The 22,044-nt window shown below is 41.3% G+C and overlaps 4 protein-coding genes across 5 annotated transcripts; 2 read left to right on the forward strand and 2 right to left on the reverse strand.

Moving 5' to 3' along the window:
• Positions 1-210: 210 nt before the first annotated feature.
• LOC120648322 (magnesium transporter MRS2-A, chloroplastic-like) lies at positions 211-6,126 on the reverse strand. The gene is made up of 13 exons (XM_039925056.1): positions 5,550-6,126; positions 5,132-5,204; positions 4,901-4,971; positions 4,520-4,605; positions 4,326-4,416; positions 3,555-3,623; positions 2,645-2,725; positions 2,395-2,560; positions 1,896-1,941; positions 1,725-1,805; positions 971-1,053; positions 817-860; positions 211-707 (listed from the first exon to the last, which is right to left on the reverse strand). The coding sequence occupies exons 1-13, from the start codon at positions 5,943-5,945 to the stop codon at positions 612-614; spliced, it is 1,383 nt and encodes a 460-aa protein (XP_039780990.1). The 5' UTR covers positions 5,946-6,126; the 3' UTR covers positions 211-611.
• A 366-nt stretch (positions 6,127-6,492) lies between these two features.
• On the reverse strand, positions 6,493-9,723 carry LOC120648324 (recQ-mediated genome instability protein 2-like). Its single transcript, XM_039925059.1, has 4 exons — positions 9,523-9,723; positions 9,311-9,434; positions 8,657-8,724; positions 6,493-6,930 (listed from the first exon to the last, which is right to left on the reverse strand). Exons 1-4 carry the CDS (start codon positions 9,652-9,654, stop codon positions 6,811-6,813), a joined length of 444 nt encoding a protein of 147 aa, XP_039780993.1. The 5' UTR covers positions 9,655-9,723; the 3' UTR covers positions 6,493-6,810.
• A 134-nt stretch (positions 9,724-9,857) lies between these two features.
• LOC120648321 lies at positions 9,858-15,983 on the forward strand. Its single transcript, XM_039925054.1, has 11 exons — positions 9,858-10,185; positions 10,402-10,496; positions 10,588-10,729; positions 11,746-11,811; positions 11,913-12,052; positions 12,448-12,574; positions 13,606-13,754; positions 14,667-14,802; positions 15,036-15,120; positions 15,207-15,472; positions 15,638-15,983. Exons 1-11 carry the CDS (start codon positions 10,006-10,008, stop codon positions 15,773-15,775), a joined length of 1,524 nt encoding a protein of 507 aa, XP_039780988.1. The 5' UTR covers positions 9,858-10,005; the 3' UTR covers positions 15,776-15,983.
• An 870-nt stretch (positions 15,984-16,853) lies between these two features.
• On the forward strand, positions 16,854-21,356 carry LOC120648323 (GATA transcription factor 18-like). Of its 2 annotated transcripts, none has more exons than XM_039925058.1 (8): positions 16,854-17,256; positions 18,342-18,428; positions 18,522-18,658; positions 19,459-19,578; positions 19,670-19,775; positions 20,733-20,792; positions 20,880-20,953; positions 21,033-21,347. In XM_039925058.1, the coding sequence occupies exons 1-8, from the start codon at positions 16,954-16,956 to the stop codon at positions 21,076-21,078; spliced, it is 933 nt and encodes a 310-aa protein (XP_039780992.1). In that variant the 5' UTR covers positions 16,854-16,953; the 3' UTR covers positions 21,079-21,347. The 2 variants fall into 2 exon arrangements, with proteins under 2 accessions (XP_039780992.1, XP_039780991.1); XM_039925057.1 differs by having other exon boundaries at positions 16,855-17,256; positions 18,330-18,428; positions 21,033-21,356.
• Positions 21,357-22,044: the final 688 nt, after the last annotated feature.

Genomic DNA, 22,044 nt, shown 5'->3' on the forward strand with positions numbered 1-22,044 from the left:
CCAGTTCATGGCGTGGGCCGGGGGCGCAAGAAAGGAAGCATAGCAGTATGAGCACGCAGCCGCCACTGCCGCGGACGAACGCAGGTGCCCCGCGATTTAAATGGAGATTAGGAGCGGAACGATAACTAGCGATCCAAGCAAACGCAACTGCACTAAACACAAACATGGACACAACGAACTATTTCCAAGCACGATCAAAATACAAAAGACTTTATCAGATGTCGACATGTCAATTTTCAATATCAATAGTCAAAGGTACCTTCAAATAATCTATGATGCTAACACATTAATTATACCGCCTTATGTTTCTGAGTTTGAAAACCTTGGAGTAAAATTGTACCCAGGTCCTAGAGCCCTCAGACACGCAGGCATTGCCTCACCGGTCGACTCCAGGTACGTATTGTGGTGACATTGTCTCCAGAGTTGCACCAGGAAATGCTTGGTCCAGTCTTCAAGATCACTGACTGAAACCATGCAAGAATTTGGAGCAGCGAACGCCCACAACAATCTCAAGAATCAATATGCATATCCATCAATGGATGTGCAAATGACATCAAAATTGCTTTATTTACAGTTCTAAGAACAGTTCTAAGATAGAGATGTTACAAGGTTCACAATATCTTCCTAGCCTTTAGGTATGAGTACACGAGGAAAAATCCAGCTAGTGCTCCAACTACTATTCCACCAGTCGTCGCCCAAAATGCCCACTGCTCGAAAACAAACTAATTGTCAACGACTGGAGAGGCATATGCTATATTGACATAGCTAGGTACATGGCATAGAAGCAGAAAAAATATCAGGAATGCAGGGTTATACCGCGTTCGTCTCGATGTATGATTTAAGATTCATGCCAAAAATTCCTACAGAAGAAATACCAGGGCATTACCCTAAGAGTGGTGCAGCAAATAAACCTGAGAAATAACATGAGATGAAACATAATTTACAAAACAAAAGTTTAAGATTTCTATACCTGCAACTAATGCTCCTACTGCAACACAAAACGTTCCTACTTGAAGAAGCAACTCGACTCTACTTACTTCGAGTCGCCGGGAACTGCAAGATTTTCAAAGCAATGGTAAGCAAAAACTTAATCCATTGCATACTGAAATTTAGAGCAACTTTGCTAAATTCATTTCTCATGACAGAATTAGCAGTATTTCATAATTACTGATTGTAGGATGCAGGATTCAGAAAACAACCATGAAACAGCAGAAAGAGGCGGCAAGTAATATGCAATGTTTCTGTCTTGACTTTTTTTTTTGAAACGGATTCTGTCTTGACTTTTGAGGCATGTAGATAATAAGTCACTGTCCTATTTTGAGCGACTTCTTTATATATTCAAACTAATTCAAGTTGAGGAGCATGCTTTAATATACAAACCTGGCCAACTTCAATCCAGAAAAATAATAAAAAAGGGCGTACCAAGTAATTCAGAAAAAAGAAATGAAGGAAAAAAGTATCAGTTTTATGTCCCCTGTTGAAGCGATAAATAAACTAATTTATTGGTCATGTTGCAGAAGCTGGTTTTTTATATTCGAAGTTGTAAATCTTTGAATTCTTATTGGCGTATTTAATTTAAATATTTCCAACTCTATAGGGCAGCGAAAAATCCACACAATTGCATATATCATCAATTATAGTTTAGGAACAGATGCATTAGTGAAAGAGAGAACATGCAGCATTTCTTAGAGCTCCAGTTGGTGAGAATGGACAGACTCACAGACCTCAAGTTCACAGCAATTGAGTCTTCCATTTCTCTTGCAGAATCCAGGAGTCTCTCTGCTTGACCATGACACGATTCACATCTGACAGAATGCACAATGAAATGACACCATAACGAGCAAGAAAAAACAAGAAACTAAAAAACCTAGTGTTTGCTGGGATGAGAAGAATACCGTTGAAGATAATTTTCCAATAACATTTCAATTTCTTCCTCTTCCTCTGTTGAAGCCAAAAAGGTCACAAACAAATCAAGTAAAAGTCAATTTGCTTCCAATGAATTGTAGATCACAAGTCATAAAAGGAGAGCTAAAGAAACCCAATCTCCCAGTTGAATAAAATTATAATTCTCTCCAAATTTTATTCAAGTTTCCTCTTCCTTTTCGCTAAAATTACTTCTTAATAAACCATTACATGGTACTTGTACTTTGACATCTAAAATCGCATCCTTATGCGTAATGTACGTAATGTATAAATTCATGTGTTTACTACTATAAGATTTCTTCTAGGTAATAAATAGTAGAGTTACATAGACTAAGCTGTGCAAATCCTTGATTTGTTTGCACATATCAAAGTGTTTAAATAAGAAATAAGCTTTTTAAATGACATTTCGTTGATTGACATATTAAGTAACCAGCAAAGGATGAAAAGTCACAATGATAAATAAAGCTGTACCTTCAGCAATCTGCTTATCTAAAGGAACAGAGCACTCCATGTGATCATCCAATCTATCAAGTGTGCAATTTCTCCCCATTATGCATATTCGGCGGATCTCATGAGGATCTTCAAGGAGATCAATGAGCATTTGTTTGAGGTCACCTGCTCGTGAACCCAGCTCAACCTTGACACATGAATACATTCATACAATCATAATCAAGCTTGAAAAAGTAGACATAAAAAATGATTCCAAAGTGCAGTTTTATACCAATGCTTGTTTACTTAGACGAAGCTGCTCCAGGACATCAGCAGTCAACCGATTTGGTAGAACTTCAAGCAATGCAGCCACCTGAGATGCAAACCCAAAGAAATGTTTGGTCAATGAAGGTTTAAGTGCTTGACAAACATAGGATTGAACACAAACGCCAAAAAAAATATGGTTGCATAGAAACCACCAATATATTTGGAGCAGCTCATACACTTTATTTCACAGAAGTGAAATAAACTACTACAGTAGTAAACTACCTAGATCAGCAGATTGGAAATGCAGAGTAAACTTGATAGGGCTCTTCACTACTGTATCTCATGAAAAAGGAGCAGAGTCTGTTTTCAAAAAAAAAAAAAAGGAGCAGAGTCAAGAGCTGATGACAAATTATTGGGTTAAGCTTTTTGAAAGTGGCAAAGTGCTGTGATGAGCATTTGGCACAGCATGTCCAGTCTCAGGTCTGCTGGGAACCAAGAGAAGATTCTCAGCTCTATAATTAGTCACTTAGTAGCCCAAACTGAGAGTAAATAATTTCTTATTCCGTGTACTGGTTGATGTATCTGAAGATCAGAAGCTCTGATTAGTTCAGATAGGAAATGTGTTATAGGAAAGAGAGAGAGACAGTGAATTTGCAGTTGAGCTTTTGAAAGAAATACAAGAGATGGAAATAAGTGGAAGCATTACTTTTTGAATGAATGCCACTGTATGCACTTTGGATGCTGTCTAAATTGAAATTCAAAGAAATAACACCATCAAATTTGAAGTCATTGACTGAGAAATTTTTACTGATGGTGTTTCAATCAAATATGCAGAAAAGATAATCAACATCGTCATATACAGTTTTGTGCAAGAAGAGACAGAGTTGTATATGACATAAATAGCTCAAGGAGGCAAAGACTTCTGTGGTGCTTACACTAGGCTCAATCTTCATTAATCTCTGCTCCAATCTTAGTATTCTAGAAAGAAGTGCAGCTTCAACAACCTAAACGCAAGAAAATCACAACGATACATCAGTTCATATTTCCAATATTTGGCACACTGACGCTTTCAATTTGCTTGAAAATGCAAGCATGCTGCAAATTTTTGATGCTGACGAAATACAATAAAATACTGGACTGCTAGAAAGATATAGAAGATGCAGAAATTTCATTCTCAACCATATTCAGATGGAGTTCTGGTATACATATCTATGTGTACAGCAGGGCACTTGGGCCATGGGCCTCATGAGCTAAATATAGAGATACTATGTACTACTATATACATTACGACACTTGACATGGACTACCTTTATTTTAAACAAAATTTAATGTAATATTAATTAATATCAGCCAAGATAAAATACAACCATGATTAGTGTACAAGGGATTATGCTTGTACAATTATTCAGTATTCTTAAAATCAGACTAAAGACACCGGAAAATCTTGCCTTAATAATTAACATGGATGCTGATGCTAATCTAGTAATTTTCACAAGAAGCACTTATTGATGCCCTACTTTGTTATTTTGTTTACCTATTGGAAGTACAATGCAGATATAAACAGAAATATGCAGCCGTCATAGCAATCCCTGAATCCGATGTAACTTAAATTAGCAGACTACTTTTGATGGGAGACTGAGAAGAAAATGCTTTTAGGTAGCAGCATTATATCAACGACTGCAAGGATTACTGTATAGATCCATTACCTCAAGCTGAAAAGGCATTGCGGGCCCACCATTGATGTTTCTTGGATTTAACCTAGGCAGTAATAGCTCTAAAAAGGCCTTCCCTCCTGGACTACTCAAGTTACAAAAAATAAAATCAATAAGTTTATAAAGAGATAGATGGTAAATTTTGAAAGAAAGGAAGTAACTTGTGATTATTAAAGGTGACAACTGACCTGTTATAGTTAAATATAAGAACACGCTCATACATAGCAATTGCTCGTAAGGAACCAAGATTGATTAAAATAGCTTGTTCACGTACCTGTAATAAATGACGAAACATGATTTTTCACATGCTATAGAAAGGGTGGTGTTTAGGAGGGATATGAATAACAGTGCAAGGATATAACAGAAACAACACCGAAATACAAAATAAGGAAAGAACAGCATCCCAATTAAAATGTTTAATACATGAGTTTACAAAATGAGAGGGAGCAGAAATATATTGTCTTTCAGAGTAGTATACACATCATGGTAATAATCAATACAACTGAAACATGTAGCATAGCATGTATAAAGGAAAGTCTACATAGTTATGTATTGAATGTGCCTATTACCAGCAGGGAAGGCATTGAATTCATTAACCATAATGATGGATCAACGCTTCGAGTATCACGTAAACGGAGGCCTGTCAGGACAAAAGTTGAAAATCAGAAGATATCCTTCTTTCATGTGCTCGAATCGGAAATCACAAGATAGTAAATCACACGAACTGAGCATTTCAGCTAAGATGGTACAAAATGAAGTTTATGTAGGGGGTGCTTGAGAAACACGTTCCTTTTACATACCACTAGATTTCAGTAGCTGCCGCCTGCTTATTTTTTTGGTGGACATCCTCCCAGTAGATCTTACTTCTATCACCTGGGTAAAGTTCGATTTCCGGAGAACGGTTAATGACTATGTATTTTGTAGGGATGTGAATCCCGAAATCTGTAATGTGCATATCACAATTCGACATAAAGACAACCTCTACAATTACCTAAATAATGTCACAGAGCAAACCTGACGACAATTGATTTGACCAAAAAGGAAAACGAGCACGTATGCTTATTTAATTCGGATACGCAGTACTGAGATGATGTTTTTTTTTTCCGAGTCAGAGATGATGGATGTTGACTGGCAAGCAACAATGCAAAACGAAACACCGTGTGAACAATTCAGTAAGAAACCATTACAGGTTCGAGGCTTTGCTTACTGGCCGCCTACCTCATACACGGGCTCCTTGATGCCAAGCGAGATGTAATCCGCGGCGAACCGCCCCGAGCCCCTGGACGCGTCCTCCCTTGCCCCACCACCATCACCACTTCCCCCATCCTCCTCCTCGCCTTCCTTCCTCACCTCCACGACCTCCTCTTCGTCCTCCTCCACCACCTCCTCCTTGGTCAGGGAGGCCCGCCCGTCCTTCCCCTCCGCGGCCCGCGGCGGCGCCAGAATCAGCAGGGGCAGGATCCCTCCCTTCCTCACGCTCGAGAGCGCAGGAGGCAGCCTCGGCAGGCGGTAGCGCAGGCATGCTCCGGCGCCGGCGCCGGGCGGCTGCAGGAGCGGCGGCGGGAGGAGGAGGAGGCCGGCCTGCGACGACGCGGACAGCGGCACGGACGCCATGGCGGGCGCATCAACCGCGGGATCGCGCGCGGCGAAAGCTCCTCCCCGATGCTTTACAGCTTTGGTAATGGCTATTTTCCGACAGGAAGGTGACGGAGCGAGCGAAGCGGCGAGACGCTATCCGAACCGGTGGTTGAGCTCGTGGCTGCGCGGGCTCCTGCCTGGGGCGATCTGATCCGTCCGATCACCGACCAACGGTCTCTGATGCGGTATTCTCGTGGTGGGTTGGCGTTGGCCGGTGGGTCCCGGTGCGCGCGCGAGCGACAGCCGACAAGTGCGTGGTTGGCGACTTGGCGTGCCCTCTTCTCCGGGGCTCCGGGCCATGGCTGGCCGGCCGGGCCGGGGACGCCGGCGAAACCGATGGCGTCAGCATCAGCCCGCCGCTATGTTCAGCTTGTCACGCAGCGTGACGTGTCTGCGAGTAGCGACACCTGCGCCTGCTGGGACTAGAATGTTCTTGACCATGCGATCCCAAATTGGTTGAGCACGCATGACAGTCGTGTCGGAGACGAGATCAATGGAAAGATTCATTTTTCAGAGGTTTAACTTCAAAAAAAAAATTCAGAGGTTGGATTGACTTCACAAATAGTCCGAGTATTTCATAGGGCTAGTTTGGATAAACCATTCCTCTTGTGGATTGAAGGTGATCGTCTGATCGAGGGAAAAACGAACTCCCGCAGTTCTCTCCAATCCACAAATACCAGTTGATGGCCATGGGGCCCCAAACACATGCCCGTGGGAAAGAGAAGGATGCCATTAGCCACAACCCACAAGCCAGCACCCTCGGCATAATTGAACAAATATTTCTAAAGGATTTAAGGTCTACAACTACTGCTACAGCCACTGGAGATCAAAGGGCCGGTGCTCATGAAGGGGGACTAGCAACCGAGAATGGCAGGTAGAACAAGTTGTACGCCTCAGCTACTTCCATGTACCACATTGCTTCACGGTCCGGCTGCTCAGAGAGGTCGACCATCTTATGCACCTGCACCAATCAAGTTCGCAGATCATTATTGATCGATCAAAAAGGAGACGCTCCTTTGGAGATAAAGATTGTACTATTATTATCGAAAGTTGGAGTTGGCAACTTCCCTCATAAGATCCACCAGAACACTCAGTACATGGATATAAACAAGCACGCGAAACATCACATGTCAAAACAGAATACAATTTCCTCAAAAAAAAAACAGAATACAATGATATACACCGTGTTCGGCAGGCTGGAGCTGGAGGCTGGAGCTGGAGTGGTGTGAGAGAAAAACATTGTTACCTGGCTGGTGGCTGCCAGTGGCGGAGCCAGGAATTTGCGGCTGGGTATGCCAAACATAAAAAAATTGAAGCTACTACGCAATATAATGGACAATTAAGTTATCACGGCCATAACAAATCCATAATAATAAATAGTGCCAGCATCCTTCATGCTGGTGCTGGGGTGCTGGCGCTGGGATGGCGAGGCGCCTGCGGTCTGCCACGCCAGAGTTGCCGTTGCTGAGATGGAGAGGGAGGGAGCAGGGAGCCGAACTGTAACGCCGGTTTGGGGGATAGGCGGAGGGCCGAGGGCCGGAGGCGCACTAGAGAGGACACAGAGCCGGGGGACAGGGGCTCGAGGCGAGCCGCAAGCAGAGAGACAGAGAGAGCAATTCTTTTGCATGTTGGGCTTTTTTTGCTAGGCTTTGTTGAATTGAGACTATAAGTTGTATATGATACTCTCTCCATCCCAAAATAAGTGTAGTTTTTGGCTTTCAAATTTTATCCCATAAAGAGTATAGTTTTAGCTTGTTATGAGATCCATCTAATTAAAGCAATACCAAGTATACCAAGAAAGCATTGCATAGGAAACATATAGAACCAATAAAATATTCAGTAGATATTACTTTTCTAGTTCCAATGTGTATGCATTCATTGAGGATCCAGAAAACCAAATAAATAACACGGTTTTCAATCACAATTGGTAGAAGTAATTAGGGGTAACAAAGTCATTTATTCGAATGAGTAATGTACCTGAAATTTTCTAAAACTACACTCTTTGTAGGATGCAAGAAGTAGTATACATCTATGAATATGTATTAGTATTTTTCTCCAAATCTTGGGTATGCCTAGGCATACAGGGGCATACCCCTGGCGCCGCCACCGGTGGCTGGAGGCTGAAGCTGGAGGAACGTGAGAGAGAAACACTGTAGCGCTGGAGGCTGGAGCCTCCAGCCGAACACGGTGATAGTGTTTACAGGTATTATTATTTATTTTCCTTTTTTTCCTAAAATTGGTTGAAGGAATTCTTATAACCTGTTTAACCAAAAACAAATTTATAAGCGACTTGTTATATGAAGATCTATGGAAAGAAAATCGACATCACCCTGAACATAGTCAGGCTAGATGCTAAACAGCTCCCATGTCTCACCACTGAAACTAATAAGTTTTTAGTACTTCAGCACTGGCATGTCTTAGCATATTGTGCGGTAGGCTCAACCTAAGAGGAGCAAATCACATGCCACCGTTTCCTGGTTCCTCTAATAGTCTTATTCAATGAAGAATCAGCTAGGCTTGACAAGGCAGGCGTTTACTGAATTGAACTTTTCAAAATGAAAAATGCAATCACATTAAACAGTAAAGAGGTCACAAACAGAGAACTTCGAATTCTCGATAAATCTATGGAACAAAGGCATGCAAGAAAAAAGGGACAGAGATGAGAGCGTGAGGGAATGAAATGGCACCTTGATAGCTGGATAATTGTCCTTAGACTGTTCTGCAATGTATGCCCCAATAACCATTACATACATCCCTACAAGAGAAGATAGGTTATCAACCAGCGTAAACAACACAATTAATCCAGAAAACAACAAAACAAGGATAGAATGCAAATGTAATGACATCTGTGCAAACAGTCACTTTTCAAGATAATTAAGAAAATTATGCATAGAGTAGCTGGTAGTCTATATGTTGGACTGGAAGTAAGTGAATGGCTGTGGGTGTGATTTATGCAGCAGCATTGGTGTGGCAGATGCACAGTCAAACATGACACCAAGTCAAGTTAAGGTAATTGTAAAGATCCTATAATCTAAAGAATTTTCTTTGAAAGAAAATAATCTAAAGAATTCGTTTGCAAACTATTCAGTTTATGGTAGCGGGTAGTGATGCAGGCCATTAAATGGGTCACTTTGCAGTTGTTCTAAGCTCGTAGATTTTCCATGGTTGTTACAAATAATAGAGCTCACGTAACTAATATAATTGAATAATCAATCTACGAAGGGAGAGTTAATTATATATGCAATTCATGATTTGTCAAAAGTTATTTGTCACACAACATTCAGGATACTGAGAAGGCAAGATGACAAGATAAAAAAAAAAATGACAAACCCGTGTATTACCTGGCAGCCACCGTCGGCCCTCGGCTTCTTTGGGCAAGACGAAGAGCTCGGCGACGCAGGAGCCATCATCCAGCACAAGACGCCCTTCGCCGGCTTCGCTGTAGTTCGCCGACAGGAGCACACCCTGCCTGCCGCCGCAAGTCTTCAGGGCTCTGGCCAAGGAAATGAGGGGAAAGAGAGGGGAGGAGGGAGGGGCGGGCTAATTTGGGGACCTGCATCCAGGCGCGCTGGAAGCGGATGCCGAATAGCATCTGCGCGGGGGAGGCGCCCTCCGACGCCGGCGCCTCGGTGGCGCCGGCGAGCTGGGAGCCGAAGATCTTCAGCGCCGCGAGCGTGTAGTCCATGGCGACCGGAGCAGGCCGCGCCGCCGCAGGGAGAGGTTGGGGGCCTTGGCCTCTTGCAAGCAGTTTCGAACGCGCTGGGCGCTGGTATTATTAAGTTCGTAAATGGGCTGGACCGCGCTGTCTTCAAAAACTGGCCACCCAAACTCACCTGGAAGAGATGGGCTGAAAGCTGAAGCCCGGGTCAAGTCTCAAGTGGTTGCGCATCTGGACCCAAACTCACCTGCGGGCTGCGGCGTCTTGCGGTCCCACTCGAAAGCGTATTTGCAGTTCGAGCTCCTCGCCTCCTCGGTTCCACCTTGCTGCCTCGCCGGCGAATCCTCGAGTTCGCTAACCTCCGCGGGCCACTCTGCAATGTCGGCGGGCGCGCCGCAAGAGGATGTCCTCGGGGAAGGCGAATCGGCGTGTGACGAAGTGCTCCCGCCACAGCAAGGACGGGAAGAAGCGGGGGAGCAGGAAGAGGATGACGGCGTCGAGGTGGAGGAGGAGGAGGAGGAGGCCCCTACGCACCTCCCGTTCGCGCCCTCTTCCGAGGTGCGTGCCCCCCCTTTTCCTCTCTTGCTCAGGTCCATCTGCTATGGAGGCGCGTGTGCTGGCTCGGGAGGGCATTCCGTCGAGCAGTTGGTGACTGCCGTGTGGGCAGCGGCTATGGCGGAAACGTGGCGGCTTTTTCTTAGCTGACCTGTTACATAGATGTGTTTGGCCTTCTGCTGTTCTACTGACGCTCGTTCTCCTTGTCATGACCTGCAGCTGCTCGATGATGTGACGACAGTTGATCCCAGCTACACCATCTCTCTTATACGGCAGCTAGTACCACAGGGTTCAAATGTGGAGAAAGAGTTCAGGTAAGCGTTGTGTTCACAAGTTGGAGTTATATGTTAGCAATTGGCAAACAAGATGATTGTATTAAATTCCTTTTTATACCCAATAAAACAGTGCTAAGCAAGGTGCCCCGGAAGAGAAAGGTGAAAATTCTGATAATGGGGAATCAGCACAACTTGAGAATAAGGATCCATGGGAAGAGTGTGGTTGTATTCTGTGGGACCTTGCAGCTAGTAAACCTCAAGCAGAACTGATGGTATACTTCATCAGTATATTTCTACTATTATATGTTTTCTCTGTAGATTGTTATGCTATGCAGAGCTTGTTATCATCGGTATAATTTCTACTATTATACAAGTAATGACTCTTCTCCGTGGTGGGGGTTCGGGGATTGTTTTAACATGTAATGCTGTTAGATTGATAAGGAAAAGAATAGAGAAAGAAAAAAGAAAAAAGAACATTTACCCAAATGCTGTTATGTCAGCCATTTTTTTTCTTTTGCTGCCCCAAGAGAACGGATCGAGGTAGGATCATGTTACCCCTCACGCTTATTACTCTTTACTGGATGCAGGTCAGATCCTTGGGTGGAAGTTCAGGTTCTGAGTCCACCTGTTTTACAAATTTATGGTGATAGATCTACGATATTCCATTGAATTAGTTTTTGAATGCACAATATGGCACTAGATGTGAAGATATGTTGGACGCTGGGCCCATATGTCAGACTCATATTGATGGCATATTGTAGACCCATGAAGCTATTCCATGGGATATTGTAGAATCTCCCAACTTATCAGGGTGCTCTTGTGGGCAAGTTCAATTGTACATTGATACCGATAGAACCTGCTTTAAATTCTAAAACATGTTTATATTGTTGAATCATGCTAGTATTGGCCAACATTTGGATACAAAGAGTTGCACCTTGTCCAATAGCTCGGTGTAGCCTCAAAATTATCGCCGTTACTGTTGAAATTTTTAGAACCATTGGCGGATGTGCATCATATAATATTCTGCCGTAGCAAACTATGTTGAATGGTTTCAAAATGAAGAGTCTACACATGCGCACACCTTGAATTTTTTCTAATAACAATATTTGATTGTTAAAATCTCAAAAGAAAGTTTATTAATGATGCTCCTTGATACATAGAACCTTTTAGTTTATATCTAAGCTTTTCTTGAATTTGTTGCACTTTTTTGTTACTATGAGGATACATGCTGTATAGGTTTCTCAGGTGGATCTAGTGCTGCTAACAATGCAGATTCTAATTCTTGTAGATGAACAATCTTGTACTTGAAGTGCTGTTGGCAAACCTCCATGTAACTCAATCTCCTAGAGTGAAGGTGAAACAACACTTACCTTGTACCCTTGCTCACACTGCCCAATTTCTAATGGCCATATCTTAGCATTTTTTATTTGTTGAATTTTTTCTCTACCTGTACAGGAAATTTGCATTGGAATCATGGGGAATTTAGCCTGTCACAAATCTCTAGTTAGTGCAATTAGCATGCAAAATGGTTTGATTACTACGGTTGTGGATCAGCTATTCCAAGATGACTCTACTTGCCTTTCTGAAACATTCAGGTCAGGTTTTCATGAGTATGGATGTTATACTAATTACAGTAATCATGTAGTGCTTTCTTAGTATCTTATTTGCTAATGTAAAACTTGCCCTTTGCTAATTGATTCCCTTCTCCCTTATTGAGCCCTTCCAACTCTGTGAATTGTCTGCAGTGCCAACATTGTTCTAGCACTTTAAGGTTTGTCATCTTGAAACATAATTTGTGATTCCTGCCAAAAGTTACTGGCCTTTTGTGCTCCTTTACACGCCATGTACTTGTGCTGTCCCCTTTGCTTTGATTGATGTTGTATTGTTGTTTTTCTGTAGCCTGGCAAGTACGTGTGAGCTAGAACAAGAGTTCCTCATCAAAAGTTTGTCATGCTATAGACATAGTCAATATAATCTTTTTGTACAACAGGTTTTTAGCTGCTGTTCTTCGTAGCAGTGCATCTGTTTCTTGGGCTGAAGCTCTTTTACCTGATGAAATTCTTTCACGTGTTCTTTGGATCATTGGAAACACACTGAATTCTACATTACTCGAGAAGGTACAATACTGAATCCATATACAGCCTTCCTGTGACTAATCAGTCAATTTAATCTTGAAATTTTTAGTAACACATTCATTTTACTTAAATATTCTTATATATGACACATTCCTTTTAATATTTTGCTTGATGAACTTTGTCTGAGGATATCTATTAAACAGCTTTAAGCTACAAAAATAATTTTTGAACCCCTATGTTCCGCCCTCCCACTCCACCCACTTACACTTGCAGGAGAGGCAGTGGTTAATAGAAATTTTTGCAAAGGGAACATACGTATTGCAGTCCCTTCTGATGTGGTTTATATCTCTTAGTTTATTTTTTCTTTAATGACAATTAGGTCTGTATATTTGCATTTTAATTCTTGAGTTTACCATATCATTATGCATTATGATTGTGGTTGATATAGAGTAATTTACTGGCTATTCCATTCCTGTCAGCAGCCAATTGCTATGGTCTGGTCTTCTTGATTATTCTTATAATGTGTTTAGGCATCCAAATAAAGTTGCAGTTGCCCTTAACATAGGACTCCAATATTTATTAATACTGGTAACTGTCAGTTACCTGTAATGTACTTTGTGTAAGGAATTGGGATTTTACACTGTTTCTGTGAACAAATCCACAGCTATGGTGTTATTTGCAGTCTTAAATTCTTAATCTCTTATAACTATCATTTATCTGCCTATATGCTTTGTACAAATTTGAACCATTGAGCACAATTGTCAAGGATGGAGGCAATGGGTGACTAGGGGGTGCCATGGCTTCCCCCATTCCTACGCAATTCTACTAAATAGCTCTTTAAATCTTTTAGGTACAAAAGATAAAAATCATTACTTAGCACCATATATTGTTTACATCAACTCTTTTCGCCCCCCTCATCAAAATTTCCTGGCTCTGTCCTTGACAATTGTTGCTGTCTTCTCCTTGTTGTCCGGTTCAATTGAAACCATATTAGCTAATCAAACCCTTTCATGTTCTCCATGGAGTTTACTTACTCTGTTGCCCTTCTTCTTTTTTTTCTAAATTGCTTGCAAAGCATTGACTTTCTATCAACTGTCATTGATAATCAAGATGTGACTGCCATTCTTCTTCAGCCTTTGATAAAAGTGGGATTTGTTGATCATGTTATCAGTTTGTTAGCAAGTGAGATAAAAAAAATATCAGATGAGAGTAAATTTGACAGGTACGGTGAGCAGTATTCTTGTGAATTGAACTAAGTTTAGAACATGCTCATTTCGTATAATATTATCTGTTATCTGCAAAAAGGTATTGTTCTCTGTTGCAGTACTGCATTTATTTTTGGAGAATTTTCATTAGATAATTTTCTCGAACACGCACTGCGTATCTTTGTATTAAGAGGAAAGGAGTTTAGTCCAAATTACAAACCAGTAGCTCTCCTTGGACCAGGGGGAGGGCTGTAGAAAACGATGAAAAAATACTGTTACAAAGAAACTGAATCTAGGACTTGACCAAACAGCGCCTGCCACGGTCTACACTTGCTCAACCGACCTTCCGGGGTTCAAGGCAGCAAGCCCTTTAGCCCCAGCGAGACCCCAAAGAAGGGACTCCTCCTTGAAAGCTTGAAGAGCTCGCTGCAGATTCGGGGGCCAATCCCTCGAAGACACATGAATTCCGGTTTCCACAAAATCCAAGCTCCGATGATGCAAAGGGAGTTAAAACCCTTCCGGTGATGCTTCTGTAGTTTCTTCCAAGACCTTCTCCACCACTCAGTGAAGGATGCAATGTTGTTGCTGGGAGTTAGGTGGGATAAAATTTTCATTAGATAATAAGAACAATATATTTGATTATCCAGTTTTTTTATGGTCTAGAAATGAGGATTAGTGCTTCAACCATAATAACTGTTTACAGTTTTCTAATCTTCCTTTTACTGCAAAATTAGAATCCCTCCCTGTTTTGTGGGTTGCAGGCATTTCTTATTTTCTTGCAGATTGATCTGTCCTGTATTCCTTCTTTTAGTTTTGATTTGTTAACTGTAGTTATTTTGTTGTTGTTATCCTTGTTACTTCAATTTTAAGTTAATAACCTGGGACAGAAATGAAAATATAAGATTTCTCATTTTACGAACACATTTCAGGTCTGCTTCTCGTGATTTGATCTTTCATTTTATGGAAGAATTATCTGCAACAGACAGCTGTTTAGAAGTGATGTCATCAAGTGACCAGCTGATTCAAGTGCTTGATAAGATAATTAAGTTACCCGATAAATTTGAGGTGGGCACTATGCTTCCATTTTTGTTGATTTGATCATTAGAACATCTTGTTTAAGTTACAGTCTGGTTTACTCCCTTGTTTCGGTATGATTTTTTTTACCATCAGTAAAACCATGAAATGAGAAAATATGCACTTAAGAATTTTTGAATTTGTATACTCAGTTACATACCTGATATTTCTATAGATAACATGCAATGTTGGTAACTGTGTTATATTTGCAAACTCTGCTTCAGGATTCAAGCTATTGTGCTTCTGTGGTGATGATACTAGCAAATCTTCTGGCAGATGGAAAACATACTGTGCCTAGTCTCTCTCATGGTGGGTCACATCTTACAAAGAATGCATCTTACCATTTGAAAATCACGTTTGTGTTATCATAATGCTTTGGCCTTTCGTTCTTTCAGATTTACCCTTCTTGGAGGGACTCTTTGACATTCTTCCTCTAGTTTGTGATGATAACCAAGCCCGGAACGCTCTCTGGTGTATCTTAGCACGTTTGCTGGCACAAGCACAAGGAATTGATATGAACTCTTCCTCTCTCGAGCATTTTGTATCATTGCTGTTAGGCAAGTTCATCCTCATCAAAGATGACCTTGAGAGCCACAGAGTTGAGAAAGAAGTGGAGTTGTCGGCTGAGGATACTTACTTCAAGCATGGTGTATCCACATCTGTATCCTTCCCAGTAAAATACTTTGCTTCTTTTTTTCCCCCAGGAAAACATAGTGACTTAATGGAGATGTTGGACATTTATTTTCTTTTGCAAAATTTAACACACCAAACATGATGAAACATACTGTAGAAGCACATTGTTGCTTTTCCTAAGCTTTTCGTACAGCTCAGCACGATCTGTTGTATCATGGAGAGATGGATTGCTGAGAAGTCCTCCTTGAGCGAAGAAGAGGATGCACCGACTGAAAGTACCATTGAAAATGCTAGAAAGCTGCTGAACTACTGCCAGAACTACGATATGTAGCTTGCTAACTGCAACTCTAGTCATTGCTGACATGTGGCTCTGCAAGGTTGCAGTGCGCAGCTGCTTGAGCGTGGAAAGTTGTTGTAACCTTCTATGTCAATTTGCATTGATATAGCTTGTAGAAGATGATATGTTAATCGATGCTTATGATTTAGTAACAATGATTGCTGACCTTGCTACACATGAAGGTGTTGTCATATTGCTAATCTTTGTTCGTTGTCCCCATTCTAGTCCAAGGTGGGCGGACCGGGATCAGGTGCAGTTGTAGTAGCGACTGCAACTTTAACAGTCACGGCACCGATGCCGCCCAAATATGATCCGACAGCTCCGTGTAAAAGGGTATTGTTCGTCTTCCTTTCTCCCACGCTATTCTCCTCTTGGCAGCTCTCCAGTGTATTCAAAAAAACAAAGTAGGTGCTGTCATTTATCCAGCATCTTCATCATGGTGAAGTCACGTGAATTGCAAAAAGGAATACAGTTAAGCTTGTGCTTGTGCAGGAAACCCCTTGATTGTCTGAATCTTAAACCTTATTACGCCGCACTTCATCGCCACCTTTGTCGTCGCTAGAAGTGGAGGTCTATGATTATAATCAGTCATACTTCTTATTTTTACTAGTCAAAGCTTACAACATAAACAATTTCAATAAGTCTATCAGAACTATGTCAATCAAACTTATAATGTAAAAAAAATTACAAAAAAAATAGCTCATATGTCACTAGGAATTGAGATTCGCAACATAAGCTGTTTATGTTGCGAACGTCCACTTCCCTTGCTTAATTTTGTTGCAAAAGCCACCCTATAGTAAAAACATAATTGGTTGGTCCATTTTTAATATTTTTGGAGACCATAATTTAGTCTGTATCAAAAATACAAAATTAGTTTTTTTTTATGATAAAATTTGTCTGTTAGTAAATGGATAGAGCACGTTAAAATAAAATCAACTTACAAACGTGGTCAGAGGCTCAAAAAGAGTAAAAAAGCGTACACCGAACAGGAAGCCAGGAATCTTTCGGAGGTCCTTCACGCAAGAAGGCCAATCCGACTCAGCTATTCCCTCGCATCACCACACGTGACACGAGCTGGGACCCCAGTTAGGAGTACACCACTACAGCTCCCGCCCCGCATCACGGCCTTCCATTCCCCAATCTAGGGTGCGAGCTCCCCGCCACCGCCGGCCATGCCCGACGCGGACGTCGACGTCGAGATGCGCGCCGCCGGCGCCGCCACCGCCACCGCCGCCGCAGCCTCAACCGCACCCAGCGACGACGATGGCGATGACGGCACCGGGGAGGATGAGGAGGACGGAGAGGACGTCGATGACGAGGACGAGGACGAGGACGAGGAGGAGCGGACCGCGCCGGCGCCGGTCGAGGAGCCTCCCGCCCCGGCGCCCGTCTCGGCCTTTCCGGGAAACCCGAACCAGCTGACGCTGCTCTTCCAGGGCGAGATCTACGTGTTCGAATCCGTCACCCCCGATAAGGTCTCCCCCTCGATTCATTTCGTTCTGTTTTGCAATTCACGTGTGAAATGTGCAGCTCCAGAATCCCTGCGATCGAGTCAGAAATTTGACGTGCTTAGTGAATTCATTCGCGATTGAATATACCCTTGATGTTCTGTTTCTGTTTGGAGCCATTCGGCCATTCCCTTGTTGACTGGTGCACGTATTTGAACATCAGGACTTGCACACCTGTTCTCACCTCATTCTGGCTGAACTCTTTTCCCACCTGAGTTTGTGTTTGGATTGGAGTGCTCTAGTCAATATTGTTTTGAAGAAACATTGCTGACGTATGAGTATCGAGTACTGTCTCATTGACGAACGAAATGGTTGGTTTATGTTTGGAGTAATCGCCTAGTGGTTTTGAATTTTGAAGCAAATTTTGTGCTCATGTTGACTTGCATAGCTATACTTTTATGCAGCACAATGCTGTTGTTAGTAAGACTAGCTATACAGTGGCGAATCTAGGATTTCTAGTTAGGGTGGTCCAATAGATTTTTTTTAAAAAAATATATTAGTGAATGAGTCAATTTAATCTTATAAAAAATATTTTTTTTCTCACTTTTCATCTTCTCAATTCAATTATACATAAGAAAATAATTAGTAGCTATTTCTTTGAGTAATAAATAAGGACATACAAGAGAAAATTAGAAGATAAGAGATGGACCAAATCTTAGGGAGGGCCGGCCCACCCTCTAGATCCGCCCCTGCAGCTATACTATACCTGTGAAAATCTGTGTACTCTGTAGAAACCCCATTCTTCTGAATTATGTAACTTCACAGCAACTAGTAGCAACCACTGAGATTCTGTGATTCTAGTAATTTGCTTGAGGAAAATTTGCAACCCTGTAATAGCTTACCTTTTACCATGTAAGGAGCACATTAATAAACAGCATGGTAATCTGCACGACTCGTTAGTGCCATGAGCCATATGTTTACCATGGTACTTGAATATCCATCTGGTTCAATGTTTAGGCATAGGTAATTCTGCTTCTTCTTCTTTATTTTTTTTTGAATTTCTACCTCTCTGATCCGCTTCTGTTTTTTCTAAGCTGAAGTTTGTTTTCCAGGTTCAAGATGTCCTGTTACTGTTAGGACGTGGTGAACTACCACCTGATTATGCTGGCAAGGTTGTACCTAGTCAGAATGAGAACAAGGTATGCGTAAATTGTTCTGCAGTCTTTATGACAATAATTCTATCAGTGTTTCTGCGTCAATTATTGATAAGCAATTTAGCATTGTTTCTGTAGGGTTATGATGACATACTTCGGAGGACAGACATTCCTGCAAAAAGGGTTGCCTCTCTACTCAGGTTCCGTGAAAAACGGAAGGAAAGAAATTTTGATAAGAAAATACGTTACGCTGTTCGCAAAGAAGTTGCACTCAGGTTTGTATCACATCTTGAGAAAGCGTCAATTTTATTTCTAAATTCTATTACAAAAAGTCTAGATAAATTGTAGGTGTCGATTACCTGTATTTATTTTCTATCATCTGTGATCCTTCAGATTACATCTGATAGTGGAATTATCTTGGTGCCAATAGGATCAGAATATATTCCTGATAGTATTTTTTCGCTATTTTATCAGCATGCCATCCTCCTGCTACTTAATTGAACAAAATGATCATTGTTAGACCATGGCAATTGGTTTCACCGGAGATGCAACTAAACTCAGCAGCCTTTACTGTGATGACTAAAAATGTGTGCTGTTAGTCTTTCTCCTCTTACTTGAATTTCATCCTGACCAGCTCGTATGTATCAGAAAGGGAACCTGATTTGTCCAAGCTCCTAACTTTACTTGCTTGTTATTTTTCTTTTCTTTTCTTTTCTTTTTGGCACTTGGTCAATTTCTTTGTTTTGTAAATATTGTCAGAGAATGAAAATTGAAGTAGTTGTTTTTTTTACAATAGCAATAGTGTGGTTCTATGACAAAATGCTACATATATTAGATAGCAGTTGTTGGAGGTCTATGCTGCTCAAAACCATGAGTACTACCTATGTTGGAACCTGACAGGGATAGCTAGGGTTCTAGGGCCTAGGATGCAAAGGAAGGTACATCCTCAGAACTGCATGGTACATAGTCATATAAAAGTCCTCTATTTCAAAACATGGAGCAAACTAGCGTATCCTCTAAACTGCATGGTACATTGCATATCTTAATAATTGGTGGTTATTTTTGTCACTCTCAGGATGCAACGCCGGAAGGGGCAATTTGCTGGAAGGGCCAGCCTGGAGGGAGAATCTCCAGCTCTTGTCTGTGATCCTGGTTCCCAAAGCTCAGGCCTAGATTTCGTGTCACGTGAATCAAAGTTTGTCTTGTATTCTATTAGTTTAACACTTGATATGCTCTTCTGTCTGTTAATGGAAAATTGACCCTTGTTTTTCGTATCATCTCTGCAGGTGTCAGAACTGTGGTACTAGTGAAAAGATGACCCCAGCAATGCGTCGTGGTCCTGCTGGTCCAAGGACTTTGTGCAATGCTTGTGGATTGATGTGGGCAAACAAGGTATGATTACATGCTTAAACATGTTGAATTCTTCCTCTCTTCCTGACGGCTGACATGATCATATTCATTTTCATTTTGTAAAGTTCGACAATCCCGTTAATGCATTTTCTTGTAACTTTTCCAGTCACAAAGTGTTCTGGATATGAACACAGTCCCTGAAGGGATGCTTTGTCATTAATTTCTAGTAAAATTATATACGTAAAACCAAATAAATTATAATATTATGGTAGCATTTTCCGAGATGAATCTATACATATCGCTTTCATGTGACAAGTCTAAAAAGATATGACAATATTCTAGGTCAAACAAATTGGTTGACTATTTATGTGTGGAGAGAGAACACATTATATTATACCCAGGTGGAATTATTTTTGCATGGTTGAACTTGGAAAAATAGTTCTCCACAACATGGCTAACACTGTGCTTGTTCTACACATTAATATTCTGTTTTGCTGTTAAAATGCTTGCAGCAGTAGTGTATGCATGGTTTCTGGTTACAGCTTGATGGGTACAAATTCATTTCATGTTGCAGCCGAATTACAATGAGAGGGCTAATCTAGTCATTTTCATGTTGCTTGTGGAAGTCAGCAAATATGAACTTTAGTTGCATTGCCACCTTCTTTTTAAGAAAAATAATACTTCCCCATGGAGGTCTGCTATTGCACTTCAACGGTGATGTGTCAGAATAATAGTCGCATTGTTCTTTGGAGGTGAACAAAAGGTATCATTTAGCGCTTGAAAAGTTAAGGGAACCCATCTTTCATGTTATGCTTTTAGCAAACTGCTCCTTTGACTGTTATTATTTCCGTTGCTCAAAGATTGTGAGAAAGTGTAACCAGTTCTCTGTTCTATGAATTTATCTCAACTCTAGCCACCCACCCTAAACTTCTATCAGGATTTGACTGCTGATTCTTACATATGTACTTATAGCTACCACTTCACCTTTGGTAACTGTAGGGTACACTGAGAAGTTGCCCCAAGGCAAAAGTCGAATCTCATGTGGTTGCAATTGAGCAGGTTTCGGTTTCTATATACTCCTACTGAGCACACATTTCTGAGCTTTGAACGTTTCCATAATCTCAGAGAAATTATTCTCTCTCTCAGGCTGGAAATGACAACAAAGTGCTGGTGACACCGAAGAATGACAACACTTCTGTTTCTGCAAGCAATGGCGAAGTGTGAGTTCAAAACCTTTTTGCCCTTTTCCAGTGTTATTCAGGCAGGCAGCTCACGAACTTGTGTATTTGTCTTCTCCAGCACAATTGCAGCAGAGGCAGGAGCGCTAAAGGGTGACAGTATATAGCACATGATTGTTGAAGGAAAAGATCTCGGATCCTTTGCCTATAGCTAGACAAGACACCTCGATAGAAAGCTCTGCTATTGCAGAATACTGATTCTCGTCAAGTGTACATTCATTCCTTGCTTGAGAGTGTTAGGCATGTAATTAACATAAGGCGTCCGATTGATGTATGTTGTGTAAACTGTAAGCCAGATGGCATCTGTGGTGTTACATTTGCTGCTTTCCTGAGCATGTGACATTCACATAAGTCATAATCGAGGATTCTCATTCCCCGTTGTTTGCGCTGTCGTGTTAACCATCTTCTAATTGTGTCCGTCTGTGGTTAGTGTTCTGCAGCTACACGGACGGGGATGCCTGAACCAATTTCAGACAGCTGAGATTTGAAACTGCTGCTTTTCATATAGGTCGTGTGAAAAAAAGGAAAAAAAGAAAAATCATGGAATGTTTTTGTCTAGTAACAATAGGCCGTCATTGCGATATTCTGATTGAAGAGACCTTGTGTAATGATGTGGCCATACCTGGCAGATTACGAAATCAGAGAAAGCTCGTGTCGTGGTTAATCATGGCTGGCTATCATCATGTGTTAGCGTGTGCAAAAGGTGAAAAGATGTGGGCTCGATACAAGGAACGGGCAGCTTGTGAGCATTTACCAAAAGCTTTACACGCCATAAATTATGTTTGGTCCATTTGAATTGTTAAAAAATATCTGCCAGGAACTGAACTGTTCCATGTCAAACTCCTGCATTTTCATCCACTTTTCATGACTTCACTTTACAATACTTTTTGTAACATAAGTGTACGACATAAAAAAATATGTGAAAAATGTTTGGACGACAATGGAATCTGGAGGAAATACTCTGTGGACCTTACATAGATGAGAGGTTTTTTTTATGGAAAAAGTGTATTTTTCATCCTCAAGTATTGCAAAATTGTGATATTAATCACTCATATTTCGTGTAAATTAACCCC

Source organism: Panicum virgatum, chromosome 9K (genome assembly GCF_016808335.1).
Source record: "Panicum virgatum strain AP13 chromosome 9K, P.virgatum_v5, whole genome shotgun sequence".
Taxonomy (NCBI): Eukaryota; Viridiplantae; Streptophyta; class Magnoliopsida; order Poales; family Poaceae; genus Panicum; species Panicum virgatum.